General features: G+C 40.0%; 1 protein-coding gene across 5 annotated transcripts in view; it reads right to left on the bottom strand.

The window, feature by feature from the left end:
* Positions 1 to 3,455: 3,455 nt before the first annotated feature.
* The window catches only part of EML1 (EMAP like 1), a 218,988-nt gene continuing 202,805 nt past the window's right edge, over positions 3,456 to 19,638 (bottom strand). For all 5 annotated transcript variants that reach the window (XM_042475111.1, XM_042475080.1, XM_042475087.1 and 2 more), the window contains 7 exons: positions 14,295 to 14,362; positions 13,649 to 13,737; positions 11,925 to 12,022; positions 10,570 to 10,657; positions 10,226 to 10,321; positions 7,009 to 7,139; positions 3,456 to 5,449 (listed from right to left, as the gene is read on the bottom strand). In XM_042475111.1, the coding sequence (XP_042331045.1) occupies positions 5,324 to 5,449; positions 7,009 to 7,139; positions 10,226 to 10,321; positions 10,570 to 10,657; positions 11,925 to 12,022; positions 13,649 to 13,737; positions 14,295 to 14,362 (696 nt within the window). In that variant the 3' untranslated portion in view covers positions 3,456 to 5,323. The remainder of the gene's footprint in view (positions 5,450 to 7,008; positions 7,140 to 10,225; positions 10,322 to 10,569; positions 10,658 to 11,924; positions 12,023 to 13,648; positions 13,738 to 14,294; positions 14,363 to 19,638) is intronic.

Below are 19,638 nucleotides of genomic sequence, written 5' to 3'. Positions count from 1 at the left end.
AGGTTTGTCTGGCATGACTTGTTTCTCTGAAACCCATGTTGACTTTTTGTGATTATGGCATTGCCTTCTAGATGTTCACAGACTCTCTGTTTAATGATCTGCTCCAGAATCTTTCCTAGTACTGATGTCAGACTAACTGGACGATAATTGTTGGGATCCTCTTTTTTCCCCTTTTTGAAGATGGGGACAACGTTTGCCCTCCGCCAGTCTGCTGGGATCTCTCCTGTTTTCCAGGAGTTTTCAAAGATTATTGCCAATGGCTCCGATATTACATTTGCCAGTTCTTTTAATACCCTTGGATGGAGTTCATCTGGTCCCGGAGACTTAAATTCATTTAGATTAATAAGGTGTTCCTCTACTATCTCTTTACTTATTCTGTACTGAAATGCCCCTATCCTGTCCTCTGCTCCATTATTCTCAGGTTGAGCAGCCTTTGCCTTTTCTGAGAAGACTGAGGCAAAGAAGGTGTTGAGTAATTCTGCCTTTTCTCTGTCTTCTGTTAGCATTTTGCCATCTTCTCCACGGAGTGGCCCTACCATTTCCTCCTTCTTCCTTTTGCTGCGGACATATCCAAAAAAGCCCTTTTTATTGTTCTTAACCTCTCTAGCAAGCCTGAGTTCATTCTGCGCTTTAGCTTTTCTGACTTTACCCCTACACATGCCTGCTATTTCTTTGAATTCCTTTTTTATGATTTCCCCCTTTTTCCATTTCTTATACATGTTCCGTTTCAAACTCAGCTCGGTTGAAAGTTCCTTAGTCATCCATCCTGGATTCTTGAGACACCTCCCGTTTTTCTTTCTCACTGGAACTGTTTGAAATTGTGCCTTCAGTATCTCCCTTTTGAGAAAGTCTCATCCGTCCTGAACTCCTTTATCTTTTACTATTTCTGACCATGGTACTGCCCTCAATACTTCTCTAAGTTTACTGAAATCCGCTCTCCTAAAGTCTAGGATGCGTGTCTGACTATGCCTGGCTTCTCCTTTCCACTGTATTACAAACTCCAGAAGAACATGGTCACTTTCACCTAATGATCCCACCACTTGCACCCCATTAACCAAGTCATCCTTGTTGGTTAGGATCAGATCCAAAATAGCTGACCCCCTTGTTGCCTCTTCCACCTTTTGGACCATGAAATAGTCTTCCAGGCAAGTGAGGAATTTGTTAGGCCTTGAGGATTTTGCTGAGTTTGACTTCCAACAAATATCAGGATAGTTGAAGTTGCCCATCACTACTACATCTGTCTTTTCTGACTGTGTGGTCATCTGTTCTAGAAAGATATCATCCAATTCCTCAGTCTGACTTGGGGATCTGTAGTAGACTCCCACCGTAACATCCTTGTTGTTTCCCTCCCCTTTGATTCTTATCCAGATGCTCTCCACCTGGCTTCCATGATTGATGTCCAGGATCTCTTCACTGATGTAAATATCTCTGACATATAGTGCTATTCCTCCTCCTTTCCTGTTTGGCCTATTTCTCTTAATAAGGTTATACCCCTCTATTTTCACATTCCAATTATGAGACTCATCCCACCAGGTTTCAGTGATGCCTATTATATCATATTTGCTTTGTTGTACTAGGAGTTCGAGTTCATCTTGCTTATTTCCCACGCTCTGTGCATTAGTGTAGAGACATCACAGACCATGGTTCCCTTTTACTTGCTGCCTGTGCAAGTTTTTTTGCCTCCCACTGTTGGGTCCTTGCACTTTTTTTCTTGTTTCCTCTATGTCAGTTTGACTATTTTCGCCATCCCTTTCGCCTTCCTTAATATTGTCTCCCTTCCCCACGGAACTCAGTTTAAAGCCCTCCTGATCAAGTTCTTGAGACTGTTGGCAAAAACATTTCTTCCAACTGGCGTGAGATGCAACCCGTCTGTTGCAAGAAGTCCCTCCTCATGGAACCGCAGCCCATGATCGAAGAATCCAAATCCTTCTCGGCGGCACCATCTGCGAAGCCAGTTGTTCACATCCGCTATTTTCCTCTCCCTTCCTGGACCATGCCCTTCAACTGGCAGAAGAGACGAGATGACAACCTGTACATCCATTCCTTTCAGCTTCCTACCAAGCACCTCATAATCCCTTTTGATGTTCTGAAGGCTGTGTCTTGCAGTATCATTAGTTCCCACGTGGACCAAAAGGAAGGGGTATTTGTCAGTAGGCTTGACCAGTCTTGCCAGCCTCTCTGTCACGTCACGGATTTTTGCACCTGGAAGACAACACACCTCTCGAGACATCTTGTCAGGCCTACATATCACTGCTTCTGTACCCCTCAGCAAGGAGTCCCCCACTACGACCACACGCCTCCTCCGAGGCTTAGCAGCGACTGTTCCCTCGGGTGGGACTCTCAGGCTCCCCTGCTCTGTCCCTGAAGTCTGTCCATGCTGCTCTTCTTCATCCTCCTTGATAAGGGAAAGAGAAAGGTCAGCTTGGGGTCAAAGTGAATTCCAGAAACACGCCAATATTTAATAAATCTATATGCTCGAACAACAATGCTGCAACAAATACAGCAGCCCTCTTCATCATTAGAAGCAAATACATAAGCCTAAGTAGAATGAAAGTATGAAAGCTCTGAAACTACACAACTCATTCTAGAACAAACAAATGGGGAAGAGGGAAGCATGTTTCTAGGGATAGATGGGTGAACAAGTGCAAAGGCTAAACTGCCTTTTTCCCTTCACCGCATCTCTCATCACTTATTTTGTACCTCCAGAGGCAGCTTTTCATTTTTATTTCCTTTCAAAAAGGGGAATAACAAATTGATGATAGATTAAATCTGCATGTGATGTCTACTAGATCACAGATGCAAAAGATGAAAGCTAAGCAACATACATCTTTCTAACAGATTTCTATAAGTTAAGAATCTGAAAAGGCTCCACTTCACAATTAGTTAGGTGCAGTGGCAAGTCAACACCCTTCAGGATCACAGATATAAGATATAACCATACATAAAATACATTTTTACATGGTTAATCGATTTAGAATATTACTTTTTCTAATATGCTTTTCTACTTTCGTCTCCTACCACACTTTCCCTATAATTCAGTGAATTTTTCTGGACAGTATCTGATTTCTTCTTTTGCACAGTCTCAAAAATGCTACAAGATGCCTCTGCATATTGGTTTTACTAATGAGTTTAAATGTGTGTGTGTGTGCATTATTGCAACATTTTGTGAATTATGTAGTTTTTGGTACAGGTTGTTTTGAATACTTGGCTACAGGATGCAAGAAGTAAATTATTTAGATACATAAAAATGGGATATTGTCAGATATTGTCCAGCACTTAAGTCTTCATTTTACATCCTCTTCATATACAGTATGCTCATATATACAAAAAGAGTGTTTACATACACTTGTGGTGTATGGAAGTTGTGTTGGAATGTTTTATCCAGCAACATAGTAATGGCTCAATATAAAATTTAATGCATGTTGAATGGCAGAAACACAAAGAAATCAGAACAATTCACTTTGATACATTATGTTTATTGATGGCCTGCACATTCAGTGTAGCAGGTTGGAGATGTAATAAAAAAGCTTCAAAATGTATTAAACCTTCACTGAAATAACTCTAAACAACCCGTGCTTCAGAGCTCTATTTATTCACATGTTGCTTGTCCACTGTAAGAAAAACAAACAAATCCTTTACAGTTTCACATCTCAGAGCCTGCTTGAACTCTGCTTGCTTAAAATCTTTAGATACATTCCCCAAAGTAAACAATAATTTTCAGTCTGTGCCACAATCAGAATTGATAAGGCCTTCCGAACTACTTCATCCCACCTCCACTTTTTACTTCATTGCGAAACACAATCTTATTTTGTAGTATAAATATTAATCCATGCAAAATACACTGCAGGAAGGGTGGGCATTATTCTTAACAATGCAGGGCACACCCAGACATTTTGCTGCATTGGTTCCATTACATGATCCAAGATCAGATATCCTCTGCAACCTTGCAAAGGATCCTGGAACATCTCTTCCTTACAGTCTGCTTTATTGATACCCCTAAGAACACTGCCCCCCAAGGGACCATTTGGACTGCTTGTGTAATCAAGCTGTGTCTCTTAATGGTTCATGTGTATTCATCTCCCCATTTCCTCTGCAGGTTGGTGGTACACTTAGAATGATCTCTTTATATGTGGTCTACTTGGCCTTAAAATACGAATATACAATATCCATAAGCAATACACAAGTAAAGCTTAGAATGCCTTACTATTTCTTATGAATTGCCAAAAAAATTATACACATGTGTTAAGGTAGTAATATTCATGCTGATCAATATACAGATTGGTTTATTCTGTCAACTGAACAACTGAGATGTGGTCAAGTTGGTTACTTCTTTTTTTAAAATAAAAAGACCTGATCATATATATGCTTTTAAAAAATCATGCTGAACCAGTTTATCTGAAGCTGTAATCCCTGCTGACATATTCAAGTTAAAACTGGGGTAGAATCTGCTTCATTTCAAAGAGAATAAAAATCTGGCCACAGTCCAGCAAATGGTAGTCTCAGTGAAATCAGTAAGACTTAAGTTAGTTGCAAGTGAACACCATTCTGAATTTTCCCTATGGAAATTAAATTGCAACTAAACCTTGGATTATATCCTCCTCATTTTAATGTTTGCTATACCAGGAAAAAAGAAAAGAAAAGCAAGGTGACAAACTATTCCAACATTCACATTTTCTTATTTAAACATGTTCTTCATAATAGGAGAAAGTTCTGCAAATACTACTTATAAACTGTGTGTTTTGTTTCACATAGTAAATGTATGGAAGCACCATCAAAAAATATTGCAGAACAGCAACGCTTAATAGCTTGTTCTCTTGGTATCATTCAGCTTGACTTAAGCTTTCTGCATCAGTTCTTCACTGTTCATCAGAAAAAGGAGTACCATCAGTTTTGTGACCACAGATATTGTAAGTATGTAGCTATACAGTACAAAATGTAAATGAAACTGTGAAGCACGTATACACAGTATTAGGATAAGCTTTTTTGTGACTATTTAATAGAAAAGTCTGGTTCATGTAATGCATAAACATCCAAGCCATGACTTCATTTTAAACTTGTACTGTTTCTTTTGTTGTACAACAAAGAGAAAGAACGGACAATTTGCTGCTTTTGTTTTAAAGTGATGCTTAATGAATTACTGAATTAAGTATGGTAGCCAGCCAAAGACTTAGCTTTCCTGAGGTTTGTAAGGATTTTAAAACTTAAAAATCACAGTGACTAGGCTAAACGGCAACCATACTGTTAAATCTTAAATATACAGTTTGTACAGAACTTCGCTGCATTGCCAGCTCTTGGTTATACATATGTTCATACAAGATTTCCTCTAAATAACTCGCCACTGCATAATACTGGTATCTTTTCCACCGGTGGAGATGAGATGACTATCTTCATATAGAAAATCTACATTGGTTACATGACTGCTATGCCCGCCATAGACATGACTTGGAGCCTGAAAGATATCAATAGAGAGAGTACCATGAATATAACAGAAGTATAAACATCAGCAGCAAGAGTAGTTGCTACAACAAATGATGCCCGGTGTGTAAACCAATAGATATGACCCAGATTACTACTAAATAGTGTTGCTTCACTCCATCAAAGCACGGTAATTATTATCTCAATGAAGACTTGTTTTGTGTGCTATAGTGGATTGCATCAGTTGCAGTCTGTTCATTGCTGTTTCCTTCTAGTTGTTAGCAAACTTTGTTCAGTATATAAAACTGTAGGAACACATGGCGGTCACAGAATGTGCTGCTGTCAGCCCTCCACATTTGAGGCTTTAATTTTTACAGATTTGATTATTCATGGATTTGAGTAATATGTTCTCTCTAGAAGTCTCCAGGTCCCTCAGCACTACTCTGCCAGAGGTTGACCAGAGAATTGCGATGGAAGACCCAGAGATTCCTAGAGAATCTTCAGGCATTTGTAGGTCCTTCAATGCAATTCTATGGTAAACCTCCGATGGATGTTGACCACAGAGTTGCAAGAGGTGTTCTCTCAGGTTGAAAAAAACTGGTTTTTTTTATTTGCAGTTTTTGAACTTTCAAGGGGATCTTGTACCCTAACCCCAGCGAATGTGGAGGGCCCACTATATTACTTTATTCTAATGTTCATTCAGACCTGCTTTCAAGCCAAATGGTGTGTGTGTGTGGACATGTGTGCATCTGGTTTGGTTCTTAGCTATAACATGGAGCTTGGTTATGAGCTAACATGATGCAATTGTTCTGTAAACATTTTCACTATTACGTCAGTCTTACCTTTCTTTTTAGTATGACTGTAACACTCCACTAGAATGTCATTAAAAAAAGTTTATACAATTTCAAAATGTGATAAAAAAATCAAATATTGAGAAAGGGCATTTTACGTATTCATTAAACTGCATTAATATATATTTGGTATAGAGGTCCAGTATAAAGTAATGGTTTGTGTTTTCAATTATGAATTTGAAGATCAGGGTTCAAATTTCTGCTCAGCCATGGAAGTCCACTGGGTGATGTTGGGCAAGTCCCATTCTCACAGCCTCAGAGGACAGCAAAGGCAAAACCCCTCTAAACAAATCTTGCCAAGAAAATCCCATGATAGGTTCAAGTTGGATCCTCATATGTCAGAAATGATCAACAACAACAATAAAAAATCCAGTATTAGGAACACATTATAAATGTTTTATGTTTGAATGAAGAACCAAGTAAATAAAAATAAATCAAAGTGGATGGAAATGTCCCACTGTGTTTTAAGGGAGGCAAGTAGAAGATAATTTGATAATAATCTTTATGTCAACTAGCATGAATGTTTCATGATAATAATTTTATAAATTGTTTTTTCAAACCTCCAGTGAACTTAATAATAATAATAATAATACGATTTATTTATATTCCAGCTTTTCCTTGCGGAATCAAAGCAGAAACAGCAACAAAACCCACATCAGCTATTAAACATTTTAGAACTGACAGCTATTTACAAAATAACCCCTTTAAACATTGGAGGTCTTTAACACATCTGGTATCTTACCCTAAACTGTGAACATGGATACGAGAAGAGATGTACTTTGCCAAAGTCATCACCAGTTGATAACAACTTCTTCTCATGTGAGCGACAAACTGCATTAATATCTGTGCCATCTGAGCCTTCTGGCCACACACCTGAAAAATTGAGTAATCATTTGTTAAGAATTAAAGTGTTTTTATATATACATCTTCTTATCAAGATTCAGATAAATTCAGGTATCATTAGCCATGGATTTGTGTCTCATCTACAAGTGCAACATTTAACACATCCACATGCCAATTCTGGGCACATGCTAGCATTTGGAACTTGGGCGCTGAAAAAGGGAATACTGTACAACTATGATTAGATATGAAATAGGTTCAGGATGCTCATGATTTCCTAGATTTGCAATAGGCATGAGTACAGAAGATCAAAGCGGCTGCTATGAGGAAGAAAATCTAGTGTAATAGGAATATTGCAATGCTTTATGCTTCTAAAGTAGCATGGTCATTTCTGTCAAAGGTGTATTGTTCACAAATAAAGTAGAACATACTCTCTCTCTCTCTCTCTCTCTCTCTCTCTATATATATATATATATATATATGCTTAAGACTACTTGGCCAGCATCAGAGAAAATGAAAATAGAATATAATATGATAAACCGTTTTACATTAAAAATATTGTTCTTGTTTATTATTCTTAAGCCATATTGATGTTAGTGATTTTGTGTGAGTTTTGTGTTAAGAAAACCCTTTATTTTTCAAACAACTAGAGTTCCAATTGATTCTCATCAGTTTAACTTAACTTCTGCCTTGAGAATCAACTGGAGCTTTAACTGTATGAAAAGTCGAGGCTTCCATTTAATGTCAACATGCCCTTTAAAATATTATTTTACGTCACATTTGGAGGTAATGTATAGATGTTTCCTGCCATTTTTTCAACATGGTAAAATATGTATCAATTCAACTTGGTAAATTCATACAAAATTAGAAATCTCTGTGATGCCAATACAAAAGTCTCTGACTTACCAGAAAAGCCCATTTACGGACTGTGGTGCAACTCTTGTATAAGCCATTTTCTGAGGCTAAGTCTGTCTCCTTCTCAGAAGCTCATGTGTCACTTTCATGGGTTTCTGGGAAGGACAACCTATCAGGAGCCAAGGCAGGTAGGCGTTGCTTTTTGCTGGATCTAGAGGCTAATATTCAGGTCTGGGAGGGTAGGATAAAAGCAGCTCCCCTCCAGCTCTCTCCACATTTGGGCATGAGTGTATTTCTTATCTTCCCACCCTGATGGCTGCCTTTGTTAAAACAATACTCTCCATATTCTGTTTTGTTGTCACAACTTGGGTGATGTTCACATGAAGCAAGATTCGGGGGAGGGGGAGGAATGCAGACTATCATTCCCTACTGGGAGGCCTTCTTAAAGGCTCCTTGGGGTTGCAGGCAAACAGGGTCGGGCCCAGCCTCACTTCCAGATGGCAAGGATGGCATACAGTGGCAATGCACCAATGTGGATTCTTCAACTGTTATCCCACAGGTGACGTCACTGGTTGGTGGTCTGGGTAGGATGGGCTTATCTTGAATTTCTGCCTCAAGGCTTGCTAACAACAGTCAGCTGTGTTCAATAAAGTTGTCGCCTTTTCTCTCTATTCATGGCTTGAGTGTTTCTCTGGCTCCCCACTCCACTTGGGCTGGCATCTTGACACAGGCCCAAAAAAAGATTCATGAGGAGTGAGAACTGTAACCCACAATCCAAGTGACCATGTTTATAAAACAACACATTGCTGTAAATGTGGATTTTAATGTGTTGTGAGCCGCTTTGATTGTCTTGTCACAGAAAAGCGAGATACAAATAAAAGTTTTATTTATTATTATTTATTATATTTATTATCTTCAAACTGGTAAAGACAATCCTTGTTAGCATTAACCTGGGTTAAGTGGATGTAATGGATTGAATGAGGGAAAATAGAGTTAAGTTGAAAATAGACTTAAGTTGAATCCAAACAAAATGGAGGTACTCGTGATAGGTAACCCCAACCCGGGTATGGAGATATGTTCACCAGTCCTAGATGGGGTCACACTTCCCCCCTGAAGGACTGCATCCGCAGCTTAGGGGTGCTCCTGGATTTGTCGCTTCATCTGTCCTCTCAGATTGACGCGACAGCCAGGAGCGCCTGTTATCAGCTTTGGCTGATACACCAGTTGCGCCCCTACCTGGAGCAGCAGGACCTAGAAATGGTTGTATATGCCCTGGTAACCTCTTGTCTTGATTTCTGTAATGTACTCTACGTGGGGCAACCCTTGTGCCATGTCCAGAAGCTTCAATTGATACAAAACATGGCAACCAGATTGGTCACCAGAAAATCTAGGTTTGACCGAATTACACCTATTCTAAAGTCATTACACTGGCTACCTATTAGCTTCCAGGCTCAGTACAAGGTGTTGGTTATTACCTACACAGCCCTACATGGCCTGGGTCCAGCCTACTTGAGGGAACGCCTCCTCCCATATAATCTTTCCCATACACTCCGTTCCTCCGGGAAAAATCTTTTACATCCAAAAAAAGACCAGATTGGCAGTGAACTCTCAGAGGTCTTTTTCTGCTACAGCTCCTAAAGCTTGGAATGACCTGCTGGAAGAGATTCGCCAATTATCCTCATTGGAGGCTTTTAAAAAAGCGACTAAAACCTTTCTCTTCCGGCAGGCCTTCCCTGAGTGATAACGGCCCAGAACTGATTCTATCCGTCCTTTCTACTATATCTCCTTGTCATTCATGGATTGTAGAATAATCTTGTAGTGTTGTATTGTTATATATTTTAATCATGTTTTATGTTAATTTTATAGCTTTGGAGGGAGGGTTGGGTCAGAGTTTTGTGGGTTTTACTGTTTTTATATTGTGTATTATAAACTCTGTTGTTACCCACCTCGATCCCCAAACGGAAGAGGTGGGATATAAATAAATATTTTATTCTTATTATTATCTATAGAGAAAGGAGAATTCACACTTTAAAAGGGAGATGTTGGGGAGGACTTGAATACAATTCCAGAGGTTTCCTCTCTCTCTCTCTCTCTCAACTGCAGTTCTGTAGTGGCCACATCACATTTTGAAGCATTAAGAATTATTACATAGCCCCCCTTGAGATGGAAGACAACAGGGATGAAAATCAAGATTCCTGTAAAACACACTGGCTTGTAAATGGAAGAAGCAAATGAAGAAGCATGGGAGGACCATGGATACTCACCAAAAACATGAAATCCTAAAGTACAGGTGTAAGTAACCCATTCTATATCTCTAGTGGTTTCCACACTTACTACTTGTTTACAAGATGAAGGAACCCCTGTAAAAAGGGAAAATAATGGAGGGAGAGAGAAGTACTATCATATATATATAGCTGAATAAGAATTAAATGAATGTTAGACTGCAATCCTATATGCACTTAGATTATGAGTTGCCACATATAAGATTGTGTTATGAAGAGACTAAATATGTGTCTCCATTCTGTAGTAGTTTGTTATTCACATTAGGAATGCACTGGTAGCCAAGAATGAACTCTGTACCAAGAACAGAATACTATTTGTTACTCACAGTATAGGATTTCATAGTCCCCTGAATTAGACACAAGGTACTGAGAATTTGTAGACCAGTCCAAGTGAGTAATGAAGCTGGAATGACCCTATGAAGAGATGCATTATATTAATTCCAACAACATAACAGCCCCCAACAGAATTACACTGGTACATATAAAAAGCTACATTGAAAGGTACACTGAAGCCTTGTTTACATTAAAAGCAGTAGGTGACCTGGCTTTGGTAGCAACCCAGGTCACCACACTGGAACCTGTAATCCCAAGTGTAGTAGAAAATAGCAAGGTCTGTCTACCTAACTTCAGTATACATATACTAAAAACAGAAGTGGGAGGTGTATTGAGTGCAGCGACTCAAAAGCTGCCTGGGCAGGGCTACAACTTCAAGCATGAAAAGGTCACACATATCAGTATAAAATGTGCTTTAAACAATTCTACCAGCGTTCCCTTCTATTGGTGCAATCATCAGCAAAACTGTGAGCTCCCATTGTTCTATTACCATTAAAATTAAGATGTAAGGTAACACAAATGAGAAACCTGTTTCATTTCAGCCTCTCAGTAACTAATGATTTCATTTACTGTGGAGTAAATGAAACCTATGCTCATGTATTTTCTATCTTGCCTCTGACCTCTAAGCTATTTGTTTCTAACTATCAATAAGGGAGCTGTACACTCCTTCCCCTAAATTACCCACATCCTTTCAACCTTGCTGAAATTGAAATTTTCAAACAGATTCTGGAGATATTTGACTCCATGGAAATAAAAACAATTCAAACAATCTAAACTATGAAAATAGGAAGGTTGATAGGATTGTGCAAAAATGTCCAAGTCTGTGTGCAAGTAGAGGTAAGTGTGCGTGTCTATAGATTTCCCAAAATCGGAGCTATAGTATTTTCTAGGACGTACTTTGTATTTCTGAGCAGTTTTGGTTGTGGAATAATGAGCAAGTTGTTTATAAAGGCCCCATACAGACAGGCCAAAATAAAGCTGCTTTGGGTCACTTTGGAGGTATGCTGTTTAAATGATGCATGCATCCTAGGAGTCCGGAAGCCACGCCAAAACCATGGTCCAGTCCTAAGGACTGGAGCGCAACTTTGGCACAGCTTCCGGACTCTTAGGATGCATGCATCATTTAAACAGCATACCTCCAAAGTGACCCAAAGCAGCTTTATTTTGGCCTGTCTGTATGGGGCCAAAGTGTTTTAATTTTTAAAAATATATAATTTATCTGATTACCAACCCTGATCTTCCAGGCATAAAAAATAAAACGATCAAGTGAGAATTATAATTAACACAGGTTAAGTCCCCCTGTGCTGGGCATAACCTTTTCTAAATAGGCAATAAAATGATGACTTACTGAGCATTTGCCAATTCTACTGTATTTCCTCCCGTTGTCATTAACGCTATATATGTAAATACAATTGTCATGGGAACCTATTGCCAAGAAGTTGCCATCTACAAAACAAAAAAATAAATACATATGCATATTTTAGTATAAGGATGCAGCAATACATCATAGGCACACATTTTGAAGTACTTTAATAAGAAGGTTAAACACAGAAATATTCCCCTTTTTGTATTTACAAATAACATATGGTCAATTTTCACAGATCTAGATATTGGAGAAATTTCCTTCCCCTGCAGGAACCACTCCATATCCTTAAGTTACCATTTGGCTATGAAGAGTGGGGCCATTTCAGTCATGCCATCAGTTTTGTGCAATTCTCTCCAAGTATTTTAGAAGGCCTTTGAAAAAACAGGCAGAAGTGACTGCTCCACTGAGTATTTTTATCAATCCATTGCCAAGTTTAACCATGGGATTTGATTAATGTGGGTTTTTTTTAAACATTACTTTACTTTAAAGGAATGGTATGTTTATAGCTGCAGTTATAGAAATGTAAAACAGTACTGTGTAATTCAAATAGTACATGCTAGCCCAACCATTTGTAAAAAAAACCTGTCTTGCACATGATCTATTCTGTACATTAACTGCTCTGAGGACTATCAGGGCCATTAGGTACAGTATAATTTTACTCTTTTGACAATAACAACATGGGCATCCCTGCCTTACTCCACTTCTGTATCATTTTTTATTTCCATGATTGTTTCACTAAACTTTCCCCCTAATCCAAAATCCCTACACATTTTAAAAATATATTCATGATTTATTGAATCAAATGCTTTATAAACACCTACTTTTATTAAAGCTAATTTATTTTTATGTTGTTTAGCATGATATGTTGTTTCCCCTTCATTATTTATATTAGCAATGGAATCATTTGCAAATATGATTAGGAAAGCAGAAGAGATAAAGGGATATAAAGTAGACAAAGAAGAGATAAAGATGAATAGACAAAGAAGAGATAAAGATGATGCTCTGATGATGTCACAGAAACCATGTCAAGCTGTGATCTAATTATTGGAAACATTTCAGAAATTTCAAAAAAAGATATGGGCTTAAATTTAGCATGGATAAATCTGAAACAATGTTTATGAACACTAATTGGTGGGAATAAAAAAATTCAAACAGTATCAGGATTGAAATTGGGGATTAAAATATGAGATATTTAGGTGTAAATTTATCAACTAATTTAGGTAACATTGCACAAGGCAATTATAAAAAGACAATAACATGGAATATAACACAAGATGGTATGGTTTCATTCAAACCTTGTACCTAAATGTACAAATAACAAAACATGGGGAAATGGTTGTCCCATATCACTTCCACAACACATGTACTGTATATTCCAAGCAACAAACCAAATCCAAAATCAAATGAACTGTCATGGTGGCTTTGCAATATTACAAAGTGGTCACATGTTCTAACAACTGGTGAGACACAATTAAGGGAGGCACAGTTCAGTTTTGTTGACCCAACAGGGCTACACCTTATGTCTCAGACTTTCTATGAATAGTATAATATTTAAAAATATATTCACTATTTAGGTTTTGCTACTTTTTAATTTCCCACAATTATACTAAGAAACATAAGCTTGGAATGTTTACATGTTGCAAACACATTTTGTAAGGATTCAGATCCTTCTTTCTATTTAAACAACTGAACAAACATTGCCAAACCTGGTGAGTAACGCATTGTAGACAGCTGTTCATTTCCATCTGTGTGTACTGTGACCAAATCTTTTGTTTCGGTGTCAAACACAAACCACCTGTTGAAAACATTGGGGGCAAAGTTAACAAGTTGTTTGTGGAAGGGATGGGTGGAGGTGAGGATCCCAGCACGACAACAACAAAAACCCTGCTGAATCTGACTAGATCAATTGAGACCAACAACCCACTCCTCATAATGGCAAAATAGATGCATCTAAGAAGCCCACAAGCAGTCCGTGAAAGTCACTGCCTGCTCCCAGTCTTGCTTGCTAGCAACTGATATGCACTGGCATACTGCTTTTGAACCAGAGTTTGGAAAAGGTGCTTTTTTGGACTACAACTCCTAGAATCCCCCAGCTAGAATGGCCTTGGCAATACAATCTTCTGCATTTTAATTTTTTTTTAACAAGGCTGGGAAACTTATTTTTAGATGACACAAATACACAATCCAAAATCCTACTGTTAATCCCCCAATTAGAGCAGACGCATTAAATTAATGGGATTTACTTATATGTGGACTCACAATTCAACAATTGAGTCAAGAGGTTTACTTTATTTGTGTCTAACTAAAGTGTTTATGAATGGCTACTACCCATTAAAAGATTTCCCCCCTTACCTTCCAGTTAATGTTCCTACTGCAACTACAGATCCTGATGGATGAAAACCAGAGGACTGTGCTGGATCCTATAATGTTTTAAAGGAATATTATGTTTATAGCGGCAGTTGTAGAAATGCATTCAAACACATAGTACATATGGCACTCATCAAGTTTTAAAGATTCTCCTTGGAAAATTCAAACTCTCTTAAAAAGAAATAAGTCATATGGAAGAGATGCAGAAATGTACTGTATTCTAGTTATTTCCAGATACAGTTTCTTGATGTTATCAAGTCAGCCAATAAAGGAAATTTTGCTTCTGGGATGGGGAATTTGATGTACACAATTATAATTTACATAAAAGTATAATTTATATAAACATTTCAGGGAGGAAAGGGAGGAAGAAAAGTATTTCATGGTTTAGTATGTATCCAGAAAGGAAATTTATGATGTGAAAAAGATACACAAAAATAGAACAATATAGACTGAATAGTGAACCAATGTGGTATAGAGGTTTGAGTATTGCTCAACCATGGAAACTCACTGGGCCTTGGGCAAATCACACTTTCTGAGTATTAGAAGAAGTCAATGGCAAACCTCTTCTGAATATATCTTGCCAAGAAAATTCCGTGATAGGATGACCACAAGCTGGAGTAGATGTGAAGTCATCTAACAATAACATCAGATAATGGATATATAATTTCTTAGGATGAATACTATTTGATTAACAGTGTTGATGAGAAGGAAGAATAGTGAACACAGTTTCAGGAAACTGTCATAAAAAGGAGAGCAATGCTTTATTTTAAAGATGACTGTTGGAAATTAAGCTGTTTCAGAGCTACTTGGGTTTTTGCTTGTACTAAAAACACCTCTTGGAAGCCACAGTGAGCTCTGGACACTTTGGAGCCCCCTGGTGGCACTTGGGAGAGGAGGACACAGAACTCAGCTTCACACTGTATTTTCAGAGGTAGCTAATATGCAAGCCTAGCCGGCTGAAGTTGTGTGATGACTATCACACAACAGACTTATCATCATGCAGCGTTTGCTTCAACTTCCCAGAGCAAGTTGCATTACTCCCTTGTATAGAGGTCATGTATATTTATTATGTGAAATATCTAACCTCCAAAGCCATGATGAAAAATGCAGTGGAAAGCAAGAGGAAGATAGGAATGGCAGCTTCTCAGAAAATTTTACTTAAATAGTTTTTAAGTCCCTCTATCTGTAATTCTGTTAATTCTGCATAAAAGAAGTGACTCCCCCCCCCAAAGAAGTCTATGTCCACAATCCAAGTCTGCACTTGGTATGCTGAAACCCATTAATTTTTCTTGCATTCTTCTGAGGCACCCATACATCTGTTAAATCAAAAAGGGGGTAGGTGGGATCATGGGAACCAGTTCTATTCCCTGACCTATATCTATTTGTTGGAATACAAGGACAAATGTGTGCTCAACTGGAAATCCTGGAGAGAGGCTATGAGTTTAGCACCTCTTTTCCTGTCCTATTCCACAAGTGAACATAAAGTGGCAAGGCCAGTGAGAGCATCCCTGCCCAAATCTAGACACACTAAAAATATGCCAGCAGGAATGAAAGAAGAAAGTTAATAGATTTAAGAACATCTGACTCTGTGCTGGATTGGGACCTAGGCACATGAAGCACTCCGAGTACCATAAAAGCTGCTCTTACTGTTGTTAAACTTGCCAAAGAGAGTAATCTAACAGAATAAGTATTCCAAGAGGAATTCAAATAATGTTTCAAAAGAGGCAAGCACTGAGAAACATTTATTGTCACTGAATGAGGTGTTAGTACGCAACATGAATAGTCATTCTTGGATGTCCAGAGGAACAAACCGCAATCCACAATACACAGGGTCACATCATATTGGGGGGTTTTCAGTTATGCCCCTGGAACTGTCACAAGACGATATGTGGAATGTTCCTCTGTGCCATCCAGAGAATAGCTGTTATCAGTAAAATAAAGAAAGATATGTGATGGGTTGAAGTAGTTCAAAACCTAAAATAGCCAATTAATTCTATCTAAGCATCCACCCTTATACTTTATAATGCTTTAAATTTATAATAGCACCTTCCCAAATTGGGGAAACTGTTGGATGCTTGGTTGTGTCACCGTAATATAAATGCTTTGTTTTATGCTAACAAGGTTACAATATAAAAAGGAGGAAGGGGGTGAGGAAGAAAAAAGAAATGTGGCAGCACTTTTAAGACTATCCGGTTCTTATTTTCACATGAGCTTTCATGGAATGTGAAAATAAAAACCAATTAGCCTTAAAGGAGCTGTCACATGGTTTCTTTTCTTTCTTCCCGCTGCTGTTCCTCCTTTTTATGTTGCAAGATACTAAGGGTCCATTCAGACTACCTTTTACCCCAAATCCCAAACCAGATTAAAAGTGGGAAGTTCCCACTGGTGCCGGGCTTGCACACCTGGATTGGGGGCTTGCACACCCGATCCAGGGCAAATACCCCTCTGAGCAGGTTTTCTGAAAGTGGGGTATTCCCTGATTCTTTTGAGAAAACCTGGGGTCTGGGCAGTATGAACTTGGCCCTGATCATGATCGGGACAATTTCAGGGGCAGGGCTATAGGTCAGAGGGAGGGCAATGGGCAGAACATGCCTCCCCTCTCACACCTTTGTAAGCAGCTATTTTTTAAAAAACAAAACAAAATTGTGACAGAATATGTGAATGGAAGGAATGAGAACTCTTGAGGTCTTTTTACTTGCCTGGCGGAGGATGGGGGGAGGGAGTCCAGGTGCTCAGCAAGGGAAGCCCCCAAGTGAAGGAAGGAGGGAAAAGCCCAGGGAGCCAAGGAGGGACCGCACAGCAGCAGGCGCAGCCAGTGGCTCCCCCCCTTCGCCATCGTCGTCCTCCTCCACAGCCTGCGCCTTCCCCCTCCTTCTTGTCAGCTCCGTCCAGGGCCTTCCCTGCGCCTGTGGTGGGCACGCATTGTCCAGCTGCGCACACAGTGGCAGGTAGGGAGGGAGAGGAGTCAAGGTCCTCCGTCTGTTCCTATGAGGAAACCTGGGGGGAGATCCCTGGCTCTGCCCCACTGGAGTTCCTGTGACACAAATAGCCATATACAGTGGTGCCTCGGGATACGAAATTAATTCGTTCCGCCATTCCTTTCGTAACCCGAAAATTTCGTAACCCGAAATACTCCGTTAGCACTGGAAAGCCTATAGCAGCATTTGAATTTCGCGCCGAAATGAATTTCGTAACCCGAAACAGTTTTTGCCAATCCGACTTTTTCGTATCCCGGAAATTTCGTAACGCGATCATTTTGTATCCCGAGGCACCACTGTATAGTCTTGTCTTCCCTGTTTTCCCACTTGAAACTGTCATCTTCCGGCCTGAGAGGGAGTGATCAGGCAGACCCAGCTCCACCAGGGATAGCGTGAAGGAAGAGGCTCCTCCCTCCTTAACTGTCATCTTCCAGCCTGAGAGAGAGTGATCAGGCAGACCCAGCTCCACCAGGGATAGCCTGAAGGAAGAGGCTCCTCCCTCCTTAACTGTCATCTTCCAGCCTGAGAGAGAGTGATCAGGCAGACCCAGCTCCACCAGGGATAGCCTGAAGGAAATTATTAAAAGTATTGTATAAAATTACCTTCAGGTTATGTGTATAAGGTGTATATGAAATTTAAAATTAATGTTGTGTTTAGACTTGGGACCCATTTCCAAGATAGCTGATTATGTATGTACATGCAAAGACGGGTATTCCGAAATCCAAAATAAATAAATAAATAAATAAATAATAATAATAATAATAAATAAAATTTTATTTTTATACCGCCCTTGCCATGATCAGGGCAGTGCACAACATAATACCAATACAAATACAAATACAACACAATAAATAATAATAACAACAATAATCATTAAAATTACATTAAAACCAATTCTGGCCAGCCGACCACTGCTGCCAGAGAGGGGAAGCTAACCGGGACCAGCGTCCAGGAATGCTGATAGAAATAAGAAGGTTTTTAACTCCTTAAACTGGGCCAGGGAGGTGGCCGAGCGGAGCTCTGTGGGCAGCGTGTTCCAGAGGGTTGGGGCCGAGATGGAGAAGGTCCTCCTTGAGGTGGAGGTTAACCTTGCCCCCGGAACCCTCAATAGCTGCTGCCCAGATGTTCTAAGTGTGCGGGGCGGATTGTATGGAGAGAGGCGGTCCTTAAGGTATCCTGGGCCCAAGCCATTTAGGGCTTTATAGGTAATGACCAACACCTTGTATTGCGCCCGGAAGCGTATAGGCAACCAGTGCAGACTTTTGAGCACAGGTGTAATATGGCTGGCCCTGGGTATGCCAGTAACCAGCCTGGCTGCCATATTCTGCACCAATTGTAGCTTCTGGGTTTGGTACAAGGGTTGCCCCATGTAGAGCGCATTGCAGAAATCCAATCTAGAGGTTACCAGGGCATGTACTACCGTTTCAAGGTCACCCTGGTCCAGGTAGGGACGCAGCTGGCGAATCAGCTGGAGCTGATAGCAGGTGCTCCTGACTGTCGCATCCACCTGAGAAGTAAGGTGGAGCGACGAGTCAAGGAGCACCCCCAGACTGCGCACAGAGTCCTTCACAGGAAACGTGATCCCGTTCAAGACAGGTGGAACCACCACCTTCCCTGGGCCAGGGGAACCTATCACGAGCACCTCCGTTTTCTCTGGATTCAGACTGAGTCAATTTTCCCTCATCCAGCCCATTACCGACTCTAGACAAGCCACGAGAGGAGAGACGCCATTCCCGGTCACTGCATCAGTCGGAGACATAGAGAAGATTATTTGGGTGTCATCAGCGTACTGATAACCCCGCGCCCCATGTCTCCGGATGATCTCTCCCAGCAGTTTCATGTAAATGTTAAAAAGCATGGGAGACAGAATGGCTCCTTGAGGGACCCCAGACGTGAGGGCCCTCTTATCAGAGCACACGTCTCCCAGCTGCACCATCTGGAACCTCCCGGAGAGGTAGGAACGGAACCACTGGAGCGCAGTGCCCCTGATCCCCACCTCTTCCAGGCGCTCCAGAAGGATACCATGGTCTATGGTATCGAAAGCCGCTGAAATGTCCAAGAGCACCAACAGGGACACGCTTCCCCTGTCGATGCCCAAACACTTCAAACAATTCATAATAATAATAATAATAATAATAATAATATGTTTTATTTGTATACCGCTTTTCCTATGATCAAAGCGGTTTACAGCATACATATGCATATACAACAAAGCGAGTAACAAAACAAAAAAACAAAAACAAAAAAAAACTCTGCTTCTCTCCCCTCAAGATGGAGGTCGGGGGAGGGCTCTTCAACTTAGCAGGCAGAGGCCTGTTGTTTCTTGCCTGCTTCTCTCCCCTCAAGATGGA

The sequence above is a fragment of the Sceloporus undulatus genome, chromosome 1 (genome assembly GCF_019175285.1).
Source record: "Sceloporus undulatus isolate JIND9_A2432 ecotype Alabama chromosome 1, SceUnd_v1.1, whole genome shotgun sequence".
NCBI lineage: Eukaryota > Metazoa > Chordata > Lepidosauria > Squamata > Phrynosomatidae > Sceloporus > Sceloporus undulatus.
This window is presented reverse-complemented; position numbering and strand designations above follow the sequence as displayed.